General features: G+C 35.5%; 1 protein-coding gene across 5 annotated transcripts in view; it reads right to left on the bottom strand.

Moving 5' to 3' along the window:
* Window positions 1-18,770, bottom strand: part of ETV1 (ETS variant transcription factor 1) — an 85,800-nt gene that overhangs the window by 13,764 nt on the left and 53,266 nt on the right. For 4 of the 5 annotated variants that reach the window (XM_036328015.1, XM_036328016.1, XM_036328018.1 and 1 more), the window contains 2 exons: window positions 4,383-4,451; window positions 2,502-2,570 (listed from right to left, as the gene is read on the bottom strand). In XM_036328015.1, the coding sequence (XP_036183908.1) occupies window positions 2,502-2,570; window positions 4,383-4,451 (138 nt within the window). The remainder of the gene's footprint in view (window positions 1-2,501; window positions 2,571-4,382; window positions 4,452-18,770) is intronic. The other variant, XM_036328019.1, reaches the window with a different exon arrangement.

The raw sequence follows: 18,770 nt of genomic DNA, 5'->3' as shown, positions 1-18,770 counted from the left end.
CTTAAAAATGTATATACCAGAGCTTTCAGGAAATTTATATTTTTAAGCAAGAAAGGTTTGTTACATTTATTTGGCAGTCATACATAGTGCAATAACCACTGAAGCAGATTACAGCAATAACAATGTTATTATTGAAATGCTTCTGGTGTAAGATCAGATATCTTGGTTTTTGCAAAAACACAAAAACAAAGTAAAAACAAATAAAAAAAACTACTGATTATTTACTTCTTTTTCCAACCAACTGTCTTTAAAATATATAGAATAGGTCACACTGGAGGTTTAATGCCTAATGCCCCACGAGTATATCATTGTTAATGGATGAATTTCTCTTCTCCACTAAAGGAACAATTTAGACAAATATATTCCAGCTGATCTACTCACACTAAATGTGAATTATAAAACAGACCAAATCACAAGCTTTTAAAAAACTTTCCTTTGATCAGTAAACAGAGATACACCTCTTAAAATAATTACAGCAAGAACACCACTTTAAAAACCTAAACCAAAGTCAAATGATTGTCAGTAGCTGCTAAAAATCATTATGTTGTCTTGGTCTAAGCTAGGTAATATAGGAGTGCCACTCTCTTCATATTGATTCCATGACAGTTTTATTTATCTTTTTTTTCCTCCTGAGATTTACAAATTGTTCATGGGGGCAACTGAGCAATTATGCAGACAGAGTGAAAAACTGTCAAATTTTATAATCTTTAGATTGCTTCTGCCTATAAATGTGACTGACTGTACTGGCCTGGTACAATGAAAAATAAACAACCTTTGTTATTCTTTCTTCTTGTTCTCTACTTCCTATAAAATGTAAGACTCTTACTATCTTCCAGAAAATATTTTCTACTATAAAATTGACTAATATTTAAAAGTCAAAGGTAATAATCAAGACAGACAGCTGCCCTGACCATTAGTCTGATATTGGCCTGTTGGATTATATCATAATCCTGTCCATAGTTTTGAGCTATTTTTCTTCCTTATATGCCCACACTGACTACCAATATTTCTTAAAATGTTAAGCTTGCTAATACTGAACAAAACTGTAAAGGTCATTCCAAGAAGTAAAGGACTCTCAGGGGAAAAAGTTGTATTTTAAGAATGGTGATGCTCTACTAAATGGTTAAAAATAACACAGATCATGCCTCTGAGACTCAATGCTTTAAACAAACATCTATTGTAAAATAAAGTCAAAAAAGTGACCCCATTAGAGTTTTAACCCTGTGACCTTGCATGAACTTAACAATTTAAAGGAAGGCAAAGGAAACAGACCTTCTCAAGACTTGGCATCCCATCCCTTCTGAGAGGCGTAAGAGTAGCAGAAACCTTGAGAACAGAGGAGTCTACAGGCAACTAATTAGAGATTGAGAAGCAATCTGAGCATGACTTTGCTGTTTAAATAATGACAATTAAAAACTTCTGAGAGCTACCAAGTCATTATGGCCACGATCCCCAAAGTTTGTGCAATCAGCTAATCAGAGGGCCCCTGCTCGTTTCCTGTTAAACAATCCAAGCAGGAAACATGGAGACCACTCTGAAGAACCACTAAGTCAATTAAGTGTTCAATTTTTACCCAAGCTGCCTCTGGAGCAGTGGTTCTCAGCCTTGGCTGCACATTAGAATCACCTGGGAATCTTTTTAAACTCCTGATTTCTGGGCCTCATCCTCCAGAAATTCTGTTTCTTTGTTACTAATGTTGTGGCCCCACCCCATGACAAAGAAACAGAATTTCCGGAGGATGAGGCCCAGAAATCAGGATTTTAAAAAGATTCCCAGGTGATTCTAATGTGCAGCCAAGGTTGAGAACCACTGCTCTAGATGCTGACTTCTGCCACCCTTGTCAAGAAAAGAAGATTCTATCTAACTGGCACTCCTTTCTAACACCTGGAACCTTCTCCCGGCAGCAATGAATGATGTTAAAAAGGCAATGCTTTTCCAACTCCTTTTCAAGCAATTACAAAGTAATGCCACTAGTAATGAACATCTTCCCAGAAAAAAAAAAAAAAAAACACCAAAAAGGAAGGACTAGCAATCACTAACCAAATGGGCAGCTATGCTGGTCCCATGTTCCATAATGCATCTTTTCATGAACAATAAAAGGAAAGAGGCCGCATTAGTCATCTGTGCATCCACAGTAGCATGCTTTCTGTTCTGCTTTGTTAATTACGGGATCAGCTTTCAATAAATCTCCAACAACAAGCTGCATGAGCTCAGCAGGGCAATGGAAAGCCCCTCTTACTCTACGCAGAGCTTAGCAAGAAAGGCACTCTGGCTATAGCTCTAAGAATGAGATCTCTTATGGGACAAAAGAAAAAAAGCCTCTTAATGGAGACAGGAAAGAGAATTTATAAAAGGTAAAAGTTTAGCAAGAATTGAGTGCATCATAAATGACGCGTTCAGAAATGTTTACATAGGGATGTTGACTGTTTTCAAGAGAAGCTAGAGTGATCTCTAGACTCCCACTACAAAAAGCAAAACTTGAAGCACAATGAGAAACCTACCATCGAATTTCTCAGGGACAACACAGGTGTCATCATAAAACTGCCTGGGGCCCTTTTCAAACATACAGCCTGTGGGAGAAAATGAGACACATTTAATCATGATAGAAATGAAGCTCACAAACAATTTAAAATAGAACCATGAACACAGTAACTGAGGTAGGACATAACTGCCATTTTTCAGCTCTGTGACCTTGGGCACATTATTTAAGCCACGGGCCTTAGTTTCCTCATCTATAAAATGAGAACAAGAAACCATCTATCTTTTAGGTATTTTGGGAAGATTAAATGTTTTAAAATATACAAGTTTAGACTAGTGTTTAACACACGGTGATATATGAGAATTAGCTATTGATGTTATTACTAACCAAGCATAGCGTTCCCATAAACACTAGGGAACCTAGGGTTTATAACAGCCATGGGCAAACTACGGCCTGCGGGCCGGATCCGGCCGGTTTGAAATGAATAAAACTAAAAAAAAAAAAAAGACCGTACCCTTTTATGTAATGATGTTTACTTTGAATTTATATTAGTTCACACAAACACTCCTTCCATGCTTTTGTTCCGGCCCTCCGGTCCAGTTTAAGAACCCATTGTGGCCCTCGAGTCAAAAAGTTTGCCCACCCCTGGTTTATAACCCATCATCTCCTTTCCCATTTTCTTCCGAATTTTGTTACTCAATGAGACAACAGGGAAATCAAAATAAGTTACTGATATTTGCTTTGCATTACTGCCCTAATGAACTAGTCCGAGAGTCTAGCCTAGATATTTCCTTCCGTGGAGAAATATCTAGGCCAGTCTCTTCATGTTTTCATCTTTAATAGCCAAGGTAGTTAAATAAAAATTTTTAAACTTTCCTTTTTTGCTGTAAGGCCACACACACACACACACACACACACACACACACACAGTGCAAACTCAAGTGACAGCTTTTCACAATCATTTTGTCCTCCAAATAGTCTTAACTGTGGACCTTTATTTAATTGTTATATTTAATCACCAGGAAGAGATTTCACATAGTCATGGTTTTATTTCCAAAATGTATTAGTCTCTATTGTGGATACATAAGATTAACAACAGTAGCAACAATAATTTCATTGCATTTGTGCGGACTTTTGTTCTCAAATATTTTGGACATACTAGCTCATTAAACTATCTCCTAAACACAGGAATTTACTTCTACTAATATAATTTATATTAAACAACCAATATTAGACCAAACCTAGCAGGATACACCTGCATCATGTCACTGAAAATACATATACTGTCACATCAAGAACCATGTGACATAAATATTTTAATGTGAATGATATCCAGATAAAATCATTTTTATTCTTTCTTTTAATATCAAAGTCCTTTAGATCAACGCTTTTCCACATGGTTACCATAAACATATCCACAATAAAAACTCCACCTCTAGTCCTCTTATGCGAATTTCTATTCTTAATAACTTGTCCAAAAATGTAAAATCCCAGATTTTTAAAAGTAAATACCGTGTTTTATTTTTAAGAGATTAACTTAGGTCTGTAAAGCAAAACTGAAAATTCCTCGAAGATACATTTCAGTAGAGAGCAGCAAGGCGGGGTAATCTATAAAGCACATGTTCTGTTTAAAAAGGATGTGGTTGTTGGCAAAAAAAGAACACAGAAATCCACGTTCTAGCTGCTTATGTGCACATGACTCATGTTAACAACCAAATGCAGGATAGCATGACCTGAAAAATCATTCTTTTACTTTAAAAAGATAAAGTTGAAAAGTAATGGTTTAGGGAACATCAGTTATTTTCCCCGTAAAACATCGTCATTAATTAAGTGACTGCATCCTTGGGATGTCTGATGATTGTGACAGGTATTTGCCAGGAATTTCAGTAAATGGAAAACTTAACTTCTGTTCTGCTGGGATGAGCCAGGAAGCCTTCTTGCCTCATATAAATGGAGTGGCAGCTAGGCACTTCTGAAAGAGGAAACAACATCCATCAGGGAGCAGTCTGGAGTTGAAACCTGCTGTTATCAGTGGACACAGTGCAGATAAGAAAGTAACAGGAATGGACACGAGTCTCCATGAGGGGAGCTTGTCAGCACAGTTAACATTTCAGGCGGCCACACACAAGAAATGGGAGAAGCATGTTGAACCAATTCCCTTGAACACATATGGGAATTCCGAGTTTTATCCACATTAATCTTGCTAAAGACTGGCTCTACCTGCAAGTCCCCACATGAATGTGATGGTGTCCCTGAATCAGTGCTGTGAATTAAAATAAGCGTCAGGCTCTTTATGGAATAAATGTATATATCCCATGGCAGTCACAGCAAAAATCAACAAAAACTAATTCATAGCTTATTTCATGAACACTGGATAGAACTTCCTATGACAAGATGAAATTGCTACATCTCCTAAAGTTACTCCATCCCTTTAAGGTAACTGCTATTTTTTCTCCCCAGATAAAAGCATGACTGGCTTTTCATTTTGTTAAGCGCACAGGTCATATTCAAGACTAATTAGGCTATAAAACAGACATCCAAAAATTTCATAGCAAACACTATTATTACCCAAAGAGTGAAGCCTTTACTATGCGACCAAGTTAACTCATCACCAAACTTGGTTAGTGGTTAAACTTGAATCATACTGCGTATTTAATATGTTAAGTAGCTTAGACAGGGAGAAAAGGAAAGAAATGTGGATTATGAGACAGATTAAAATTCCAAGTCCTTCATTTACTACTAATTAAGCTACATACTTTAGACACACCATTTTGTGCTTGTATTTCTATAAAATAAAGGGTTGGGTCAGATGTTATCTAAACTCTATTACAGTCCCAAGTTCTCTGATTCTGAATATAGAAGTTCACTTTCATAACCAGAGGGGGATTCAGGTGAAACCAGTGAAGTTTAAACTGTAGAACCCTGTACTTTCAAATGTCTTCTGAGCCCTGAACCTAATGTTTGTCTATGCAGTTTCATTTTCTTTTCCTTTAAGAAGATTCACCAAATTTTTTAAGTTTTAGTTCCCACAAACCTGAGCCCAATGCTGCAATATATATATATATGTATATATATATATATATATATATATATATATATATATATATATATTATAAGAAGGTATAAATATAAGTGATTAAATTAATTCTATCTTCTGTATGCATTACTAAAGTATTTTGAAACAACATATACAAAAGTAAATTTAGAAAATGCACGCAAGTGTGCTATTTAATATAATAATATGTCCTCTTTTCTACCACTTGCAGTAGGCCCATCACCTAACAAGTAATAAAGAACATTTAAATGAATTGGAATCTAAGGACCACGTCTCCTTTTAATGATCCATCTATAGACTTTCATGTGATAAATAAGTAGCACTCGGTGGCCCAAATGTCATCATTGGCCTGGAATGTTCCATTTTTAAAGTCTATCTGATTTATTTTTAAATCGTTGTAGTGATGAATGGCAACCAAAATATGAGGATTTTTTTTTTCCACAGAAAAAAGGTTTATTGTATATGGTCTCGGTAAAATATATTTTAATGGCAACCCATCATAGCAATCTATAATTATAAAAGTGTAATATGCTAACTAGACTGGACAGCCTTCCGAAGTCGTGGTGGCGGGGGCCGAGGCAGAGGCAGCCGCATGGCGGTCGGAGGCTGAGCCCCTTGCATGAATTTCGTGCACTGGGCCTCTAGTAACATATATAAGTATGTAGGAGTCAATAGCTTACAAGTTGAAAACAGCAAGAAAGTCCTCATCAAACATCTTATTACACCATGCCTTCTTTATATAAAGTATTACATGGTAGACAATTCTGATCCTACAAAAGAGAGTTAACCTTGTTCCATGCTATTGGATTTATAACAGGGTGGCGATGTAGTTGATCTTTTGGGTTGCCAAATTCAGCAATACATTTTATTCCAACTTTTTAACCAATGGAGCCTGAACATACTAGTAATTTTTAGCGTTATTTTGATTTATTGCCAGGTATAAAGTCCCTCCAAGCAGCTGGGCCTGGAGGGGATGGTGTTAGAGACTCTGCCGTCAACTCAGCAGCTGCTTGGAGGCAAGCATTTTGTCCTACCAATGTTGACACCCAGCCACAAAATACTTTTACTGACGCTGCCCAGCTGGAGTGTGGCTGCTTAAAACAGCTGGCTGGCTCTGGAGGCAGCGAGAGGAAAACATATAGGCAAACTCTATTACATATAAGTGCGTGACTAAATGCAAGCTTTCCTCCCCAGCAGAGGAAAAAAGAGTGAGAGAGGAAAAACACAAGCATTTCTAAGAAAACTACTATTCAAAGTTGAAGGAACATCTTATTGAAGTGCTCTAAAATAATACAAAATAAGTATAATCCTTGAAACTAGACACTTAACATCAAAGATAGTATTTGATAGAAAATTTCATAATACTCATGTATCTACTGAATTGGCTGCTTTCATTTTTTAAAAAAATTCTTTATTGTTTAAAGTATTACATATGTCTTCTTTTTCGCCCATTGACCTGTTCCCACTCCCCAGCACATGCCCTCACCCCTCTACTGTCTGTGTCCATGGGTTATGCTCATATGTATGCATACAAGTCCTTTGGTTGATCTCTTACTCCCTCCTCCCTGCCTTTCCTCTGAGGTTGGGCATCTATTCCATGCTTCTTTCTTGATTCTGTTGTTATTATTCTGTAATATTTATTAATCTTTGATATTTAAAGTACTCTTATTTAAAATGTAATAAATTAATGACATAATAAAGGTAATGCCAGGCCCTCTGTTACATTTCAAAAGACCCAACTTGTGATGTAATTTCTAAGGGGGAAAGAAAACAGCACTGAATGGCAATTTAGAAAAAAAATTTCATATGAGAATATAATTGTGTTTTTGTCAGTCCTTAATACTATTTATTATACCCTAGAGTGAATAAAATTAGCATCTAGCTCTTAAAATTCAGACACTTGGCTAGCACTGTTTAAATCCAATCTATCTTTAAAATCGGTGTTCTTTATATGGTCCAGGGAAGCCTGAAAAAGCTAAGAGGAGTTTATTCCCCTAAAGTAACTAAAGTCATGTTATCCTAAAGTGATATCAGTTAATTTATGACTGTCAGAGTAGGTCAGACTCTAATCAAATTGTAGAAACATTTCCAAAGTGATTATTCAATCAAATGACTAACATGGTTAATTAGGAGCCATAAACATTGCTCTGAAGTTCATCAAAGTAATGACTTGCCCAGAAAAATTACTGCTAATTAAATTGCCTGCTGCTTTCATTTCTACCTTATCTAATAAAAAATCCAGCCAATGAAGTTTGGCATTACATTTTAACTTCTGCTAAATGCTCATCTAAGATCTCAACTAGCTAAGCGGTGACTTCAAAGGCAAATGTTTCGTGGCAGGGAAGAGAGGCATTGCATATACATTCACTTGTGTTTTTCTATGAAATAAAAGTTACAAAATTCAGCAATAATAATGAGCTGTCGTTTAAGCTATGTACAAATGTTAAGATGGCAGCATTTTTACACTGTCCTTGTCCATGGATTATACTTTTAAGATTAGTACAGCACAGTGATTACAAACATGTACCTTGTCATCTAATAAAACTGGTTTTGAATCTTAGTTCTGACATTTCAGGGTAGTATGACATTTTATTAGTCCTTTAATATGTCTAACTCTCAACCTCTACATCTGTAAAATGGGAATAATAGTGATATCACCAAAGGGTTGTTGGGAAGATCATATGGGGTAAGTTTGAGGCAACATTTCACCCAATATCTGCAAAAGGTGACGATTCAATATATAGTACTTATTACTAATAAAATAATCGATTTTTAAGTGAACTTCACAAGTATGTAAACTGAGTGAACTACAGTACCTGAAACTAGAATTATGTATCAAAACAGTTTATATCTTAATTTGCTATGCTTAAATCATATATCTATTGAAATAGTTGGTTTGTTGCTTATTACTGTACTTATTCTGTAATAGTCTTCACAAATCTATCTAGTAACCTATGATATTTAAAATATATTGATTACAAATTCACTATAAATTGATTATTTATAAGGTTTAGGTGAGAATTCCCAATACATTTGAAAACTATTTGGAGGAACCTCGTTTGAACTTCTTTTTACACTAATACCTCTTGATATCGGGTACTAAATAACTTTGGTTTTAAAGTTTTCAATTCAATATGTAAACTGAATTATGCAAATTTAACTTAAGACAAAGGATTTTTTTATTACTTAGAAACTTATGTATCAAAGAGCTCTACAACATGGCATTAGTACTGGGCCAAATCAGCTTGCAGAAACTAAATTGCCTGTAATTTGTCACTGATGAGTTCATGGTGATGAAAGCTGATCTAACATGCTGCAAACATTCAAAGCAGAAAAACACTGCTGTCATTTGAATGTACTCGTCAGTGGAGGGGAAATCAAGAAGAATAGTAAACTAACACTCCAAATGGCCCGTTTTGATTATTCTTCATCTGCAGTGACTTTGTTAAAATTCTCTTTAAATTAAGATGTGCAGGTATGAAACAAAAAAGTTGTTTTCTCTGTCTCTTGACCTGCATTGTAAGGCTGTTTTGTGAACCATATACTGCTTTGGGACGCTGCCCCAAGTGTTTGACCACAATGTGTAGTTTTGAGTTTGCACATGTATTATTCTTAGGTGCTGTTCTGATTCGCTTATTTGCTGTCCAGTAGTTCAGAATGAAGGATTCCCTTCAGGGCATGGTTTGCTTAAAGTTTCTAGGAGCAAATCAGGCCAGATCAGAGAGAAAATATTTGTCATAGCCACCTGAGATATGCCTGTAATCTGTTGAAATTTCTTATTATAGAAACCTGGAAATACTCCAGATTGTAAACTCAGAACAAGGGGGGAAAACACCTCTTTCATTTGATATTTCTGCTTACATTCTTGTAGCAATAATCGGTGTGATAACTTAAGAGTAAATCTGTTGTAAACTGTAACTGAAAAATAAAATTTTAAATAAGTAAGTAAGTAAATAAATAAATAAATAAATAATTTTTTTTTTAAAAAAAGAGTAAGTCTGTGAAAGTGAATGAGAAACCCCAGCAAACCAGGAATAAGTGTAACGTATTTTATTTTATTTTATTTTATTTTTAAATACATTTTGTTGATTTTTTACAGAGAGGAAGGGAGAGAGATAGAGAGTTAGAAACATCGATGAGAGAGAAACATCGATCAGCTGCCTCCTGCACATCTCCTACTGGGGATGTGCCCGCAACGAAGGTACATGCCCTTGACTGGAATCGAACCTGGGACCCTTCAGTCCGCAGGCTGACGCTCTATCCACTGAGCCAAACCGGTTTCGGCAGTGTAACGTATTTTAATGAGATTTTGCTTTCATATGTGTGTGAAAAGCAACGATAGAGGGAGTATACACTTGACTAACTCTTTGAGGTGACAAAAGCAATACCTAAACTTGTGTTTTGTACATTGGTGGTGGAGGAAAACTTCGCACATTAAATGCCCAGAGGCAAAATGTGTGTGTTGACATATACCTAAATTATCGGGTACTTGGTGAAAAAAGAATGTATGTGCATGTATGTATTTTGATGTATATATAGGAGCTTTAACAAGTTTTTCAAAAACATATCTATTATCTAAAGAAATATTAAGTTGCATCTAGAGCTAATTAATGACACCAATCTCATTCAAGATGGGCATTATGGCATAATGTGCCAAAGTCTTATTTGTTAAACTTTATACTTCACAGTTTTGTTTTTCTCATTTCCTGGTAATCTCACAGCTTACTATTCAAAATCCAAAGGTTTTCTAGAGTACATAAATAGCATGAGCTTTATGGAGATAAGTTTCAATGAAACGCATTCATGGACATTCTGGTATAGCAAGCATCCTTTTACTCTGCATTTCTACTTGCCACGGGAGTAAATTTCATGTAGCTAATCGAGAGGACTTTATTTTATAATGTTTCCTGAAAAGGATGCTAATGGGAGGTAATTTTCTATACCATATGATCCCTCTATTATAAAAATCCAACTAAAAGGAAATAATCCTACAAATAAGGCCCAGTATTATATGTCTGGATTTGCTTGAGAAATAAAACAAGTGTGACACCAAAAAAGTCAAATTTTATGGGGCCTATGTGTTGTCAGTCACAAATGCATTAAGTGAATATAATAGTTTATCTCACGGGCAGAAGCCAAAAGGTTGGAGTGGGCTGAAATCTCCAGAGAGTGATGACTATAGTATTACCTTATTCACACTTCGATGAGATGGTTCTCATTAGGATTTTCAGTAAACTGTGAATATAGATATGTAAAATCTGGAGAGATATCACTTCCACCACAGCTCACATGTACTGCCTCTACCATTGATAGCCCAGAGGACAGAGAGAGAACTACAATAGTCTGTGTATGCCTAGCATAGCTTTTGCAAAATCTAAAAAAAGAAAAAGGAATGCATCTGCAATTCAGATGCTTTTAAAACTTCAAGACTACCTAACGTGAAATAAGTGTAGAATTTTATTTACAAAACCGCAAGTTTTTGTAAGAATCTGGGTTCCTATCCAAATAATGACCAGATTCAAGTAAGATTAGTTTATATGATCTAATAGGCTCACAGTTTTACAAGTTCGACATGCTTGTGAAGGTTTTATTAAGTTAGAGTTAAAAATAAAGTTGAAGTGGTAGGAAACATAAGCACAACCGTTATGCTGACTATTTATTAGATAGTGGTGTACTCTGAGAATTAACATGATTTTCAAATAAAATATGAGGAAAGATGCCATGAGCTGCCAAAATAGGCCACAAAAAAAATTAAAGAGAAGGAAGTTTTAATGTTGAGCTTTAATACTAAATTGTTCACCTTCTAGAATCTACATGATTTGAAACAACTATATCATGGATTGCTCTGTCTTCTCACTCTCATCTCTCCTTGGATCATCACAATATTCTACTTGCTTCCTACATGAATAATACCAGCAAGAAGTTCAGTAGTAGTACAAGATCTTGTTTGCCTTGCACAATGATTGTTCTTACTTTAAGAATATGTCTCTCATTTTGCCTTATCTCCTTTAGTCCCCCACCCCCAAACGTGTTTGTAAATATTAGACGTAAGAATGGCATCTTATTTAAGGACTAGCAGTCTGAGGATATCTCTAGAAATTGAAATAAATCATAACAGAAATCCTTTATTATTGCCTCTATCCCTAAGACTATATTAGTAACTTTACAAACATATTTAATCATATTTAAGTCATAGTTAATCCTTACAGAAACAGAAAAGTAGGAGAAGTACTTGGTCCTTTTCATAAATAAGGACACTGAGGACAAAAGAGGTAACAAAACATGCCCACTATGACCCAGTAAACAGACGGCAGGCCCAGTCTGTTATTGCCCAGTATAATATTGCCAGTGTCATTCAAAGTGGGTGGTTTTATTTTTTAATGCTAAGAATAACAAAAACATGTGGATAAGGCAGATAATGGTGCCGGCCCGCTGAATGGAGCATTCAGAGATACTTTCCCAAATTTGAGAGAATGAGAATAGTAAATAAATCACAATAATACATGCTTGTCAGTCTTTCAGTTTTGTTTTGTTTGTTTTTCACATGTGTGATATATATATATATATATATATATATATATATATATATATATTCCAGAATTAGAAACATTTAACTGGAAAATTCACATACACTCAAACAACACATGATAAAAACAATATCATCTAATTAACAAAAATTTCTTGAAAAAGGTTTAAGTTTTTCATATGTAAGGTTAAAGTATGTTATTAAATAAAGTCTCCCTTTTTCTCTAAACTATTAAGTAGTTAACTCAAGTAGAGAAATAGTTTAAGTGTAGAAAATTCTGTAACAATTTTCTAAATCTGAAATATATCCAATAAATAATATTTATCTCTCCACTCCTGTTCACATTCAAAACACACACACACACACACACACACACACACACACACACACACACACGGAGGAAAAGATCCAAATATGCACCCTTAAACTGTTTTATTTTATTTCAAATCTTACTTGCACATATAAAAACAGTTGTATGCTCATTTGATCCATGAGCAATAAACAGTTCTGGGCTTAAGCATCCGAGTCGTTTTCTTTAAAAAGAAACTAAAATTCTCACACTATAAAGTACACTCCCTTCCCCCTTCTAATTCCCTTTTTTTCAAGCCAGTACAACTCACAAGCAGATTAGCTCCCCCTTCCCCCTTTCCTGCCTGTAAAATCCAAGTTAGACAAACACTGGGCGGCTGAAATGACATATTTGAATGGAATTCAGACCCACCAGTTCCTGTTTATGTTTCTGATTTGAGAATGTTGTCTTCTCATTCACTATACATTAGGAACCCTGCAAGGCCATAAATAGTGTCGGGTTACATGCAGGCAGGGCCAATGAGCATTAATCATTACTTCCAGTCAACTGGCAAAAGCAGCAGCTGATGGAACACTACACCCTTCAGCTCTGTATAAATGAACATTCCAGAGAAAGAGAGTGAGTGAGTGTGTGTTTCCTTTCAGTCTCCATTTTATGAATGAAACTCCAGGCTCTATAGAGTCCATTCATGTAAGAGAAATGCTTACAGGGCTCTGCCCCTAGGGATCAATCCGTCATGGGTAAAACTGATGTGATTGGTTTAAGACAGCCCTCAGCCTTCCATTACTGACTTAAATGCAGTCCCTGTCCATTTGACCTGTGTTAATGCATAAAGAGTAAATCCAGACCGTAGTCTCAATTCTCAAATCAAATCACTAGCCAATGCCACTTACTGTAACTGTAGATTTAGAGCATATTTAAGTATTTCTTAGAAAAAAACTGATATAGTAGACCAGAGTACTGTTTGGGGATATTTGCTATTTTAACTCAAAAAAAGAATAAGGAAAACCCGTCTGAGATAGGCTAAGCAATAAAAAAACAAAAGTTAAATTGTAAGGCCAATCCATGGCCTCTATTACCATAATAAAGTCAATTAGAAAGACATCACTATCACTTTTTACAATTGAAGCACCTAAAAATCAGAGATTAAGTGATCTGCTAGTCCACAAATCACTGGCTGAGTAAAAGAAAATTATCTTTAGATGTTAGAGAAATAGATAAGATGTTAACATTTTCTGAAGGATCAATTCCTTTAAATTCCCAAGTGATCTTCCACTTGGCTTTCTTGAAGCAACAGTTGTAAAGTTAGAAGAGAGAAAAATGAGCTGCCATGTTTCAGGAGAAAATGTGTCCATAAGAAAATGACGCTTAGTAATTTCATGAAATGGGGCCAGGGCTCAGCACTTGGGAATGCTATATACCAGGCACAAAGAGCCACAGTTCTCGGAAACATAACCATCACTGTCTTAGAAATTACTAATATCTAGAGTTTTGAGGAGGGAAAAATGCTATTTCTGAGCAATTATGAGAATGATTTGTGGAGAGTGATATAATAAGTGTTATCAGCCATCTGTAACTTGATCCTTGACTACAGAGGAAAGAAAACACTTCTCTTCCAGTGACCTGAAGCCTTATGGGAAAACAGATGCAGTAAATACCCCAGTGTATATCTCTGTCTACACTGTTTCTCATGGGATCTTTACCATGCCCACAGCAAAAGGAATGAAGAGAAACATGATAAATGTCTGGGTTTTTGGTTTTAAACCTGTGAAGGACTGTCTACAATGGTGTTATGGCAATTTAAACTTTTCTTCCAATTTCTAATATCTGGTAAATAAAATGGCAGAGCATAAAGTTACCATCATATTTTGCTTTTGTTCAAAATTAAAACGTTTGGCCCAGCCAGGTGGGGAGATGGTAAGGAATCCAAGACTCTAGTATCCAGAGACGATATGGAACTGAGCAAGACCACTGAAGAGTGAACATATATTGGATTACTGATTCCCAAATGCCATTCTTTTCTCAAGGCTTAAGAAAAACTTCAGTATTCTTTTAGGGGTTCCTTTTGTAAGGCGGTTTGAAGACAGGTAGTAAAAAATGATAAGGCAGAATGTTTTCAAATATAATATTTCATATTTTTAAAATTATAATGATCAATTATTGGGGCCTTCCATTTTGAAGTGTATAAGCTGTTAGTTATTATAGACCTCACATTCAAAATAAATATCAGTAGCCTCTCCTTCTACTCCCTTTGTTCCATCTGGGTTTAATTAGCATTTTTTAACAGTTGCCTTTTGTAATCACTGCATTCCTTGTGCTTCTTGAACAATATTTTTGGTTGATTATGCACGTATAACTCAATTGTTCAGAAAGGATGTAAGAAAATATATTAGAAAAAATATATAATTTACCTACAATATATCTCTTCATAAATTAATAAGTAGAAATCATTTTTAAACATAATATACCCCGATGACAGAATTTCTGAGCTATTACATAGTAATAGTAACTAACTATCATAATCGTTTAGAGATTAACTACTGGGTGATTTCAGCCTTCTGAATTTTGTTGTATGTTTTAATTTTGTGCAAGCTGAGTCAGCTGCATGAGACCCTAATAAATCATCCCCAAACACATAAAGCACTGCTTATTCATATTCCTGTGTGGCTAATTCCTATGTGAATAATCATGTTCTTCCTGATCTGTCATCCACTGATCACATCCTAAAACTTTCACTTTAAAACCATATTATAAACCCTATAAGGAGAATCCCAGGCAATGCTTACTAGAAGCAACATTAGAAATTACTTCCAGGCTCTCCCCACTATATGCCTAAGTTGAGTACCCACCAACACAGCAAAACACAGAGTGGCATTTACAAAAAGTTCCCCTCTTGCCATTCTAGAAAGCCATGACTATGTAACTCTCCTGACTAAAGGGCCAGCTTGGGCCTATGTGAGTACCAAATACAGTAGTGAAGAATACATTAATTTAAAAATGGAGGATAGGAAAGGCACATCTTATTCTTCCAAGTGTAAAAATTCCTTCCTTTTCTTTTATATACTGCAGTCCCTCTTAAGCTTTCTGGTGAAAAAAAAAATGGATTTGCTGACACATGTTTGAAAATGACTGCTCTAGTTTAAATTTTAAGCCATCAAACTTAAAGACTGAAGTCCCATAGAAGGCTCAGACAAACTCAAAGCTCATTTCATCACGGAATTTTAGAGCTGGATGCCATTAATTTGCCACTTTTCCTTCCAATTATTAATTCAGACTTTTCCAGAAGAACTATTGGGAAAAGTCACTTCCTTAACAATCTCACCTCTTGTGCAGATTTATAAAAAAACGAAATAGAATGTATTCTAAGCCTAAATATCACCTGAGGTCCTCTATTTTCTTATCTCACATCAGTGAACACCTAACAGGATAAATTTGAGGACTACTAATGTGAAATATACACCTCCAGATTAGAAAAAGCATAGCTCTGGTAATAATACAAACACTTGTATTTCCCTGAATAATGTAGAGCTTTTAAACCTCATAGAAACGTATTTAGTCCAAAAATTAGAGAAAAGGATCAATGATGTATGTAGCTAATTATGGATTAAAGTGTTTATTTTGCACAATTACCTAGAAAGATACACTGTTGAACGTGCACTGAACTAAGAAGAAGAAAACCTTGGTTCTAATTTTGGCTGCTTCAGAAATCATCTGTGTAACTGACCAGTCACCTCGGATGAGCCTTGGACAGATGACAGGTTCAACTGGGACGTGGCGAAGGAATCTGAATGAGGTGATCTCCAAGAGCTCTTGAGTGTAAATATTTATAATTCTATGAAACAGCTACTTGTGTCAATTTCCCAGTCTAAAATCGTGCTGACAACATTTGCCATCACATAAATGTTACAGGCCTTCAAATTGAAAGAAGACCTCATCAGTACCAGCAGGACTGGCTCAGAAAGCACACTTTAAAAAAATACAAAAAAACATTTTCTTCTGGAAACATATGTCAACTTTTTTTCCCACACCCTCCACTTTATCCTCCTCCCCTAGAGCTCAAGCTACGTCCTTTCCTGTACCTTCTCATTTCAGCCAACTTCTTCATGTCCCTGAAAGTTCTCCTTCCTTGTCTTCAACCCCAGCTCTTATGTTATAACTCTAATCAGTTAGAAAGATGCCACCCCATCATGAAACTTTAGTTTCATCTGCCTATCACCCCTTAAAAGTACTACCCTAGGCTAATAACAGAATAAGAAATGAAACAAAATGCCAAACAATCAACGAAAACAACTCTAACAAAATTTTGTGATGAAATATCTAAAATATCTGTTTCAGTGAGTATTCGAACCAGCAAAGCCTCATAGATAAGCATGAAAATGGGAAAATAACTCTGATTCTATGAAAATGGGTACTGCATAAGCCACGCCAAATGAGGCACTCAGTGTATATTCCACTATTTGGCCATAGAGGAAGAAAGAGAAAATCATGTACAATTCAGAAAAAAGCAACCAACCAACCAACCATAAGCTTGTATATTGCTTTGTGCAGCACCATTCAAATAGAGATTAAGAGAAGGAAAACAACAATAGATGTAATCGGACTATTTAGAATTTAATATAATATAATCATGATCACATTGTACTGGTTCACCAAATTGGCCCTAAATATCAATTGCTTATCCCCTCAGTTTGTCTTCTGCTCCAAGCTTTGCTCTTTTCTCCTGAATAAAAATTTCTACTCTACTATTGTGCATTTTTTTAGCTTAAATACTCTGCCGTTGAAATTGCACTCCTGTAATTACAATTATAACTAATAGACCTTCCATTTCCCATGTCATAATTAATGTCAGGCTTTATTAGAAGTATAATCATGCAGCCTTTTCACTTGTAAAGCTTACTTTATATTCACAACATTTACATTATTTTGAATTAAGCAATAAAGAGTTCTAGAGGCCTTCTGAAAAGATATCCTTTGATCACAGACCCTGAGTAAATTGACTATGAAACATTTTTTACATTGTTTGTAAATCACATAAGATATTTTCTAATGTGTATGAGTTCACCATTAGTAAGTGGACCAAGAAATCAATGGTTCAGAGATAAATACGTTAGATTTCCTATAAAGGTCATTTAATGTGTTCTCTGCAAGGACGGAAGAACTACTGACAACAAAACAAATATCTGGACATCATACTTATTGACTGTAATGTATGAAATATACAGATGTGTCAACTTACTTTCAGCAATTCCATAGCCAGTGGAATACTTTGATTCCCACTGATTAATTTTTCATCGGCTCCGGTTACACTGCTGCTACAGTTCTTTTTAGAGCATATCCAGAAGATAAACCCTTGCTAGTCAAGGCTTCAAGCCAAACACTGTATCCTATTGGCAATGTTGCAATTAGAATTCAAAGGTGGTGTAGTTTAGCAATTGGAAATGTAACTTAGGGGGGAGAAAGTAACATAAATTAACTGCTTCTCAAATATTAAACAGATATTTTACCTGTACTTTACAAGGTGTATGGTCTACTTACAAGAGATACCCTAGGTATCTTTAAAATAGGATACTGTTATGGACTGAATCATTGTGTCCTCCACAATCCATTGCAAAAGACATAGTGCCTCATGGGTAGTATTTTGAGGTGTGGCCAATGGAAGGTCATTAGTTACATTAGCTCTTCAGGTAGGTGCCCATGGTGGGACTGGTGTTCTCACGAGAAGAGGAAGAGAGACCAGAGCTCACTCACTGTCTCTCTTCGCCATGTGAGGACACAGTGGGAAAGCAGCCATCTGCAAGCCAGGAAGAGGGCCCTCACCAGGAACCAAATCTGCTGGCATCTTGACCTTGCACTTCCCAGCCTGCAGAACTGTGAGAAATAGATGTCTGTTGTTTAAACTTCCCAATTGATGGTATTTTATTTAGTATAACAATCTGAGCTAAGGCATGGACTATGCTTTTTAGATTATAAGTGACTAAATCTGTGCTTTGAGAGTCAGACAGTGACTAACTCTGAAGTTCATATCATGTATGGCCCATAAGTAATGCAATTAAATCTTATAGCACCAGCTCCTATTTTTGCCCTCTTTGGATTATTTAAATTGTTTCCTTGTTTGGTTCACATCTTCTCAACACTATGTTACATATACTATATATAACCTCTACAAAATCAATAAAATTGTTTCAGTGTTAACCTTGCTAGGATTAGACAAAAAAACAACAACACCACAATCTATAACACACAAAGAAACTTTTCAATGTTATGCTCTACAGTGCTTTTGAACCATTTATTTGAGCTATTTTATATGATTTCCACGTAAAATTTCTGGAAACCATGGTGAATTCAAAAACTATGCAGCAAATTAAAATGTCATTTGGAATAAAGATAACATCAGTTAACA

This window comes from Myotis myotis, unplaced genomic scaffold (assembly GCF_014108235.1).
Source record: "Myotis myotis isolate mMyoMyo1 unplaced genomic scaffold, mMyoMyo1.p scaffold_m19_p_11, whole genome shotgun sequence".
In the NCBI taxonomy this organism is placed as follows: Eukaryota; Metazoa; Chordata; class Mammalia; order Chiroptera; family Vespertilionidae; genus Myotis; species Myotis myotis.
This window is presented reverse-complemented; position numbering and strand designations above follow the sequence as displayed.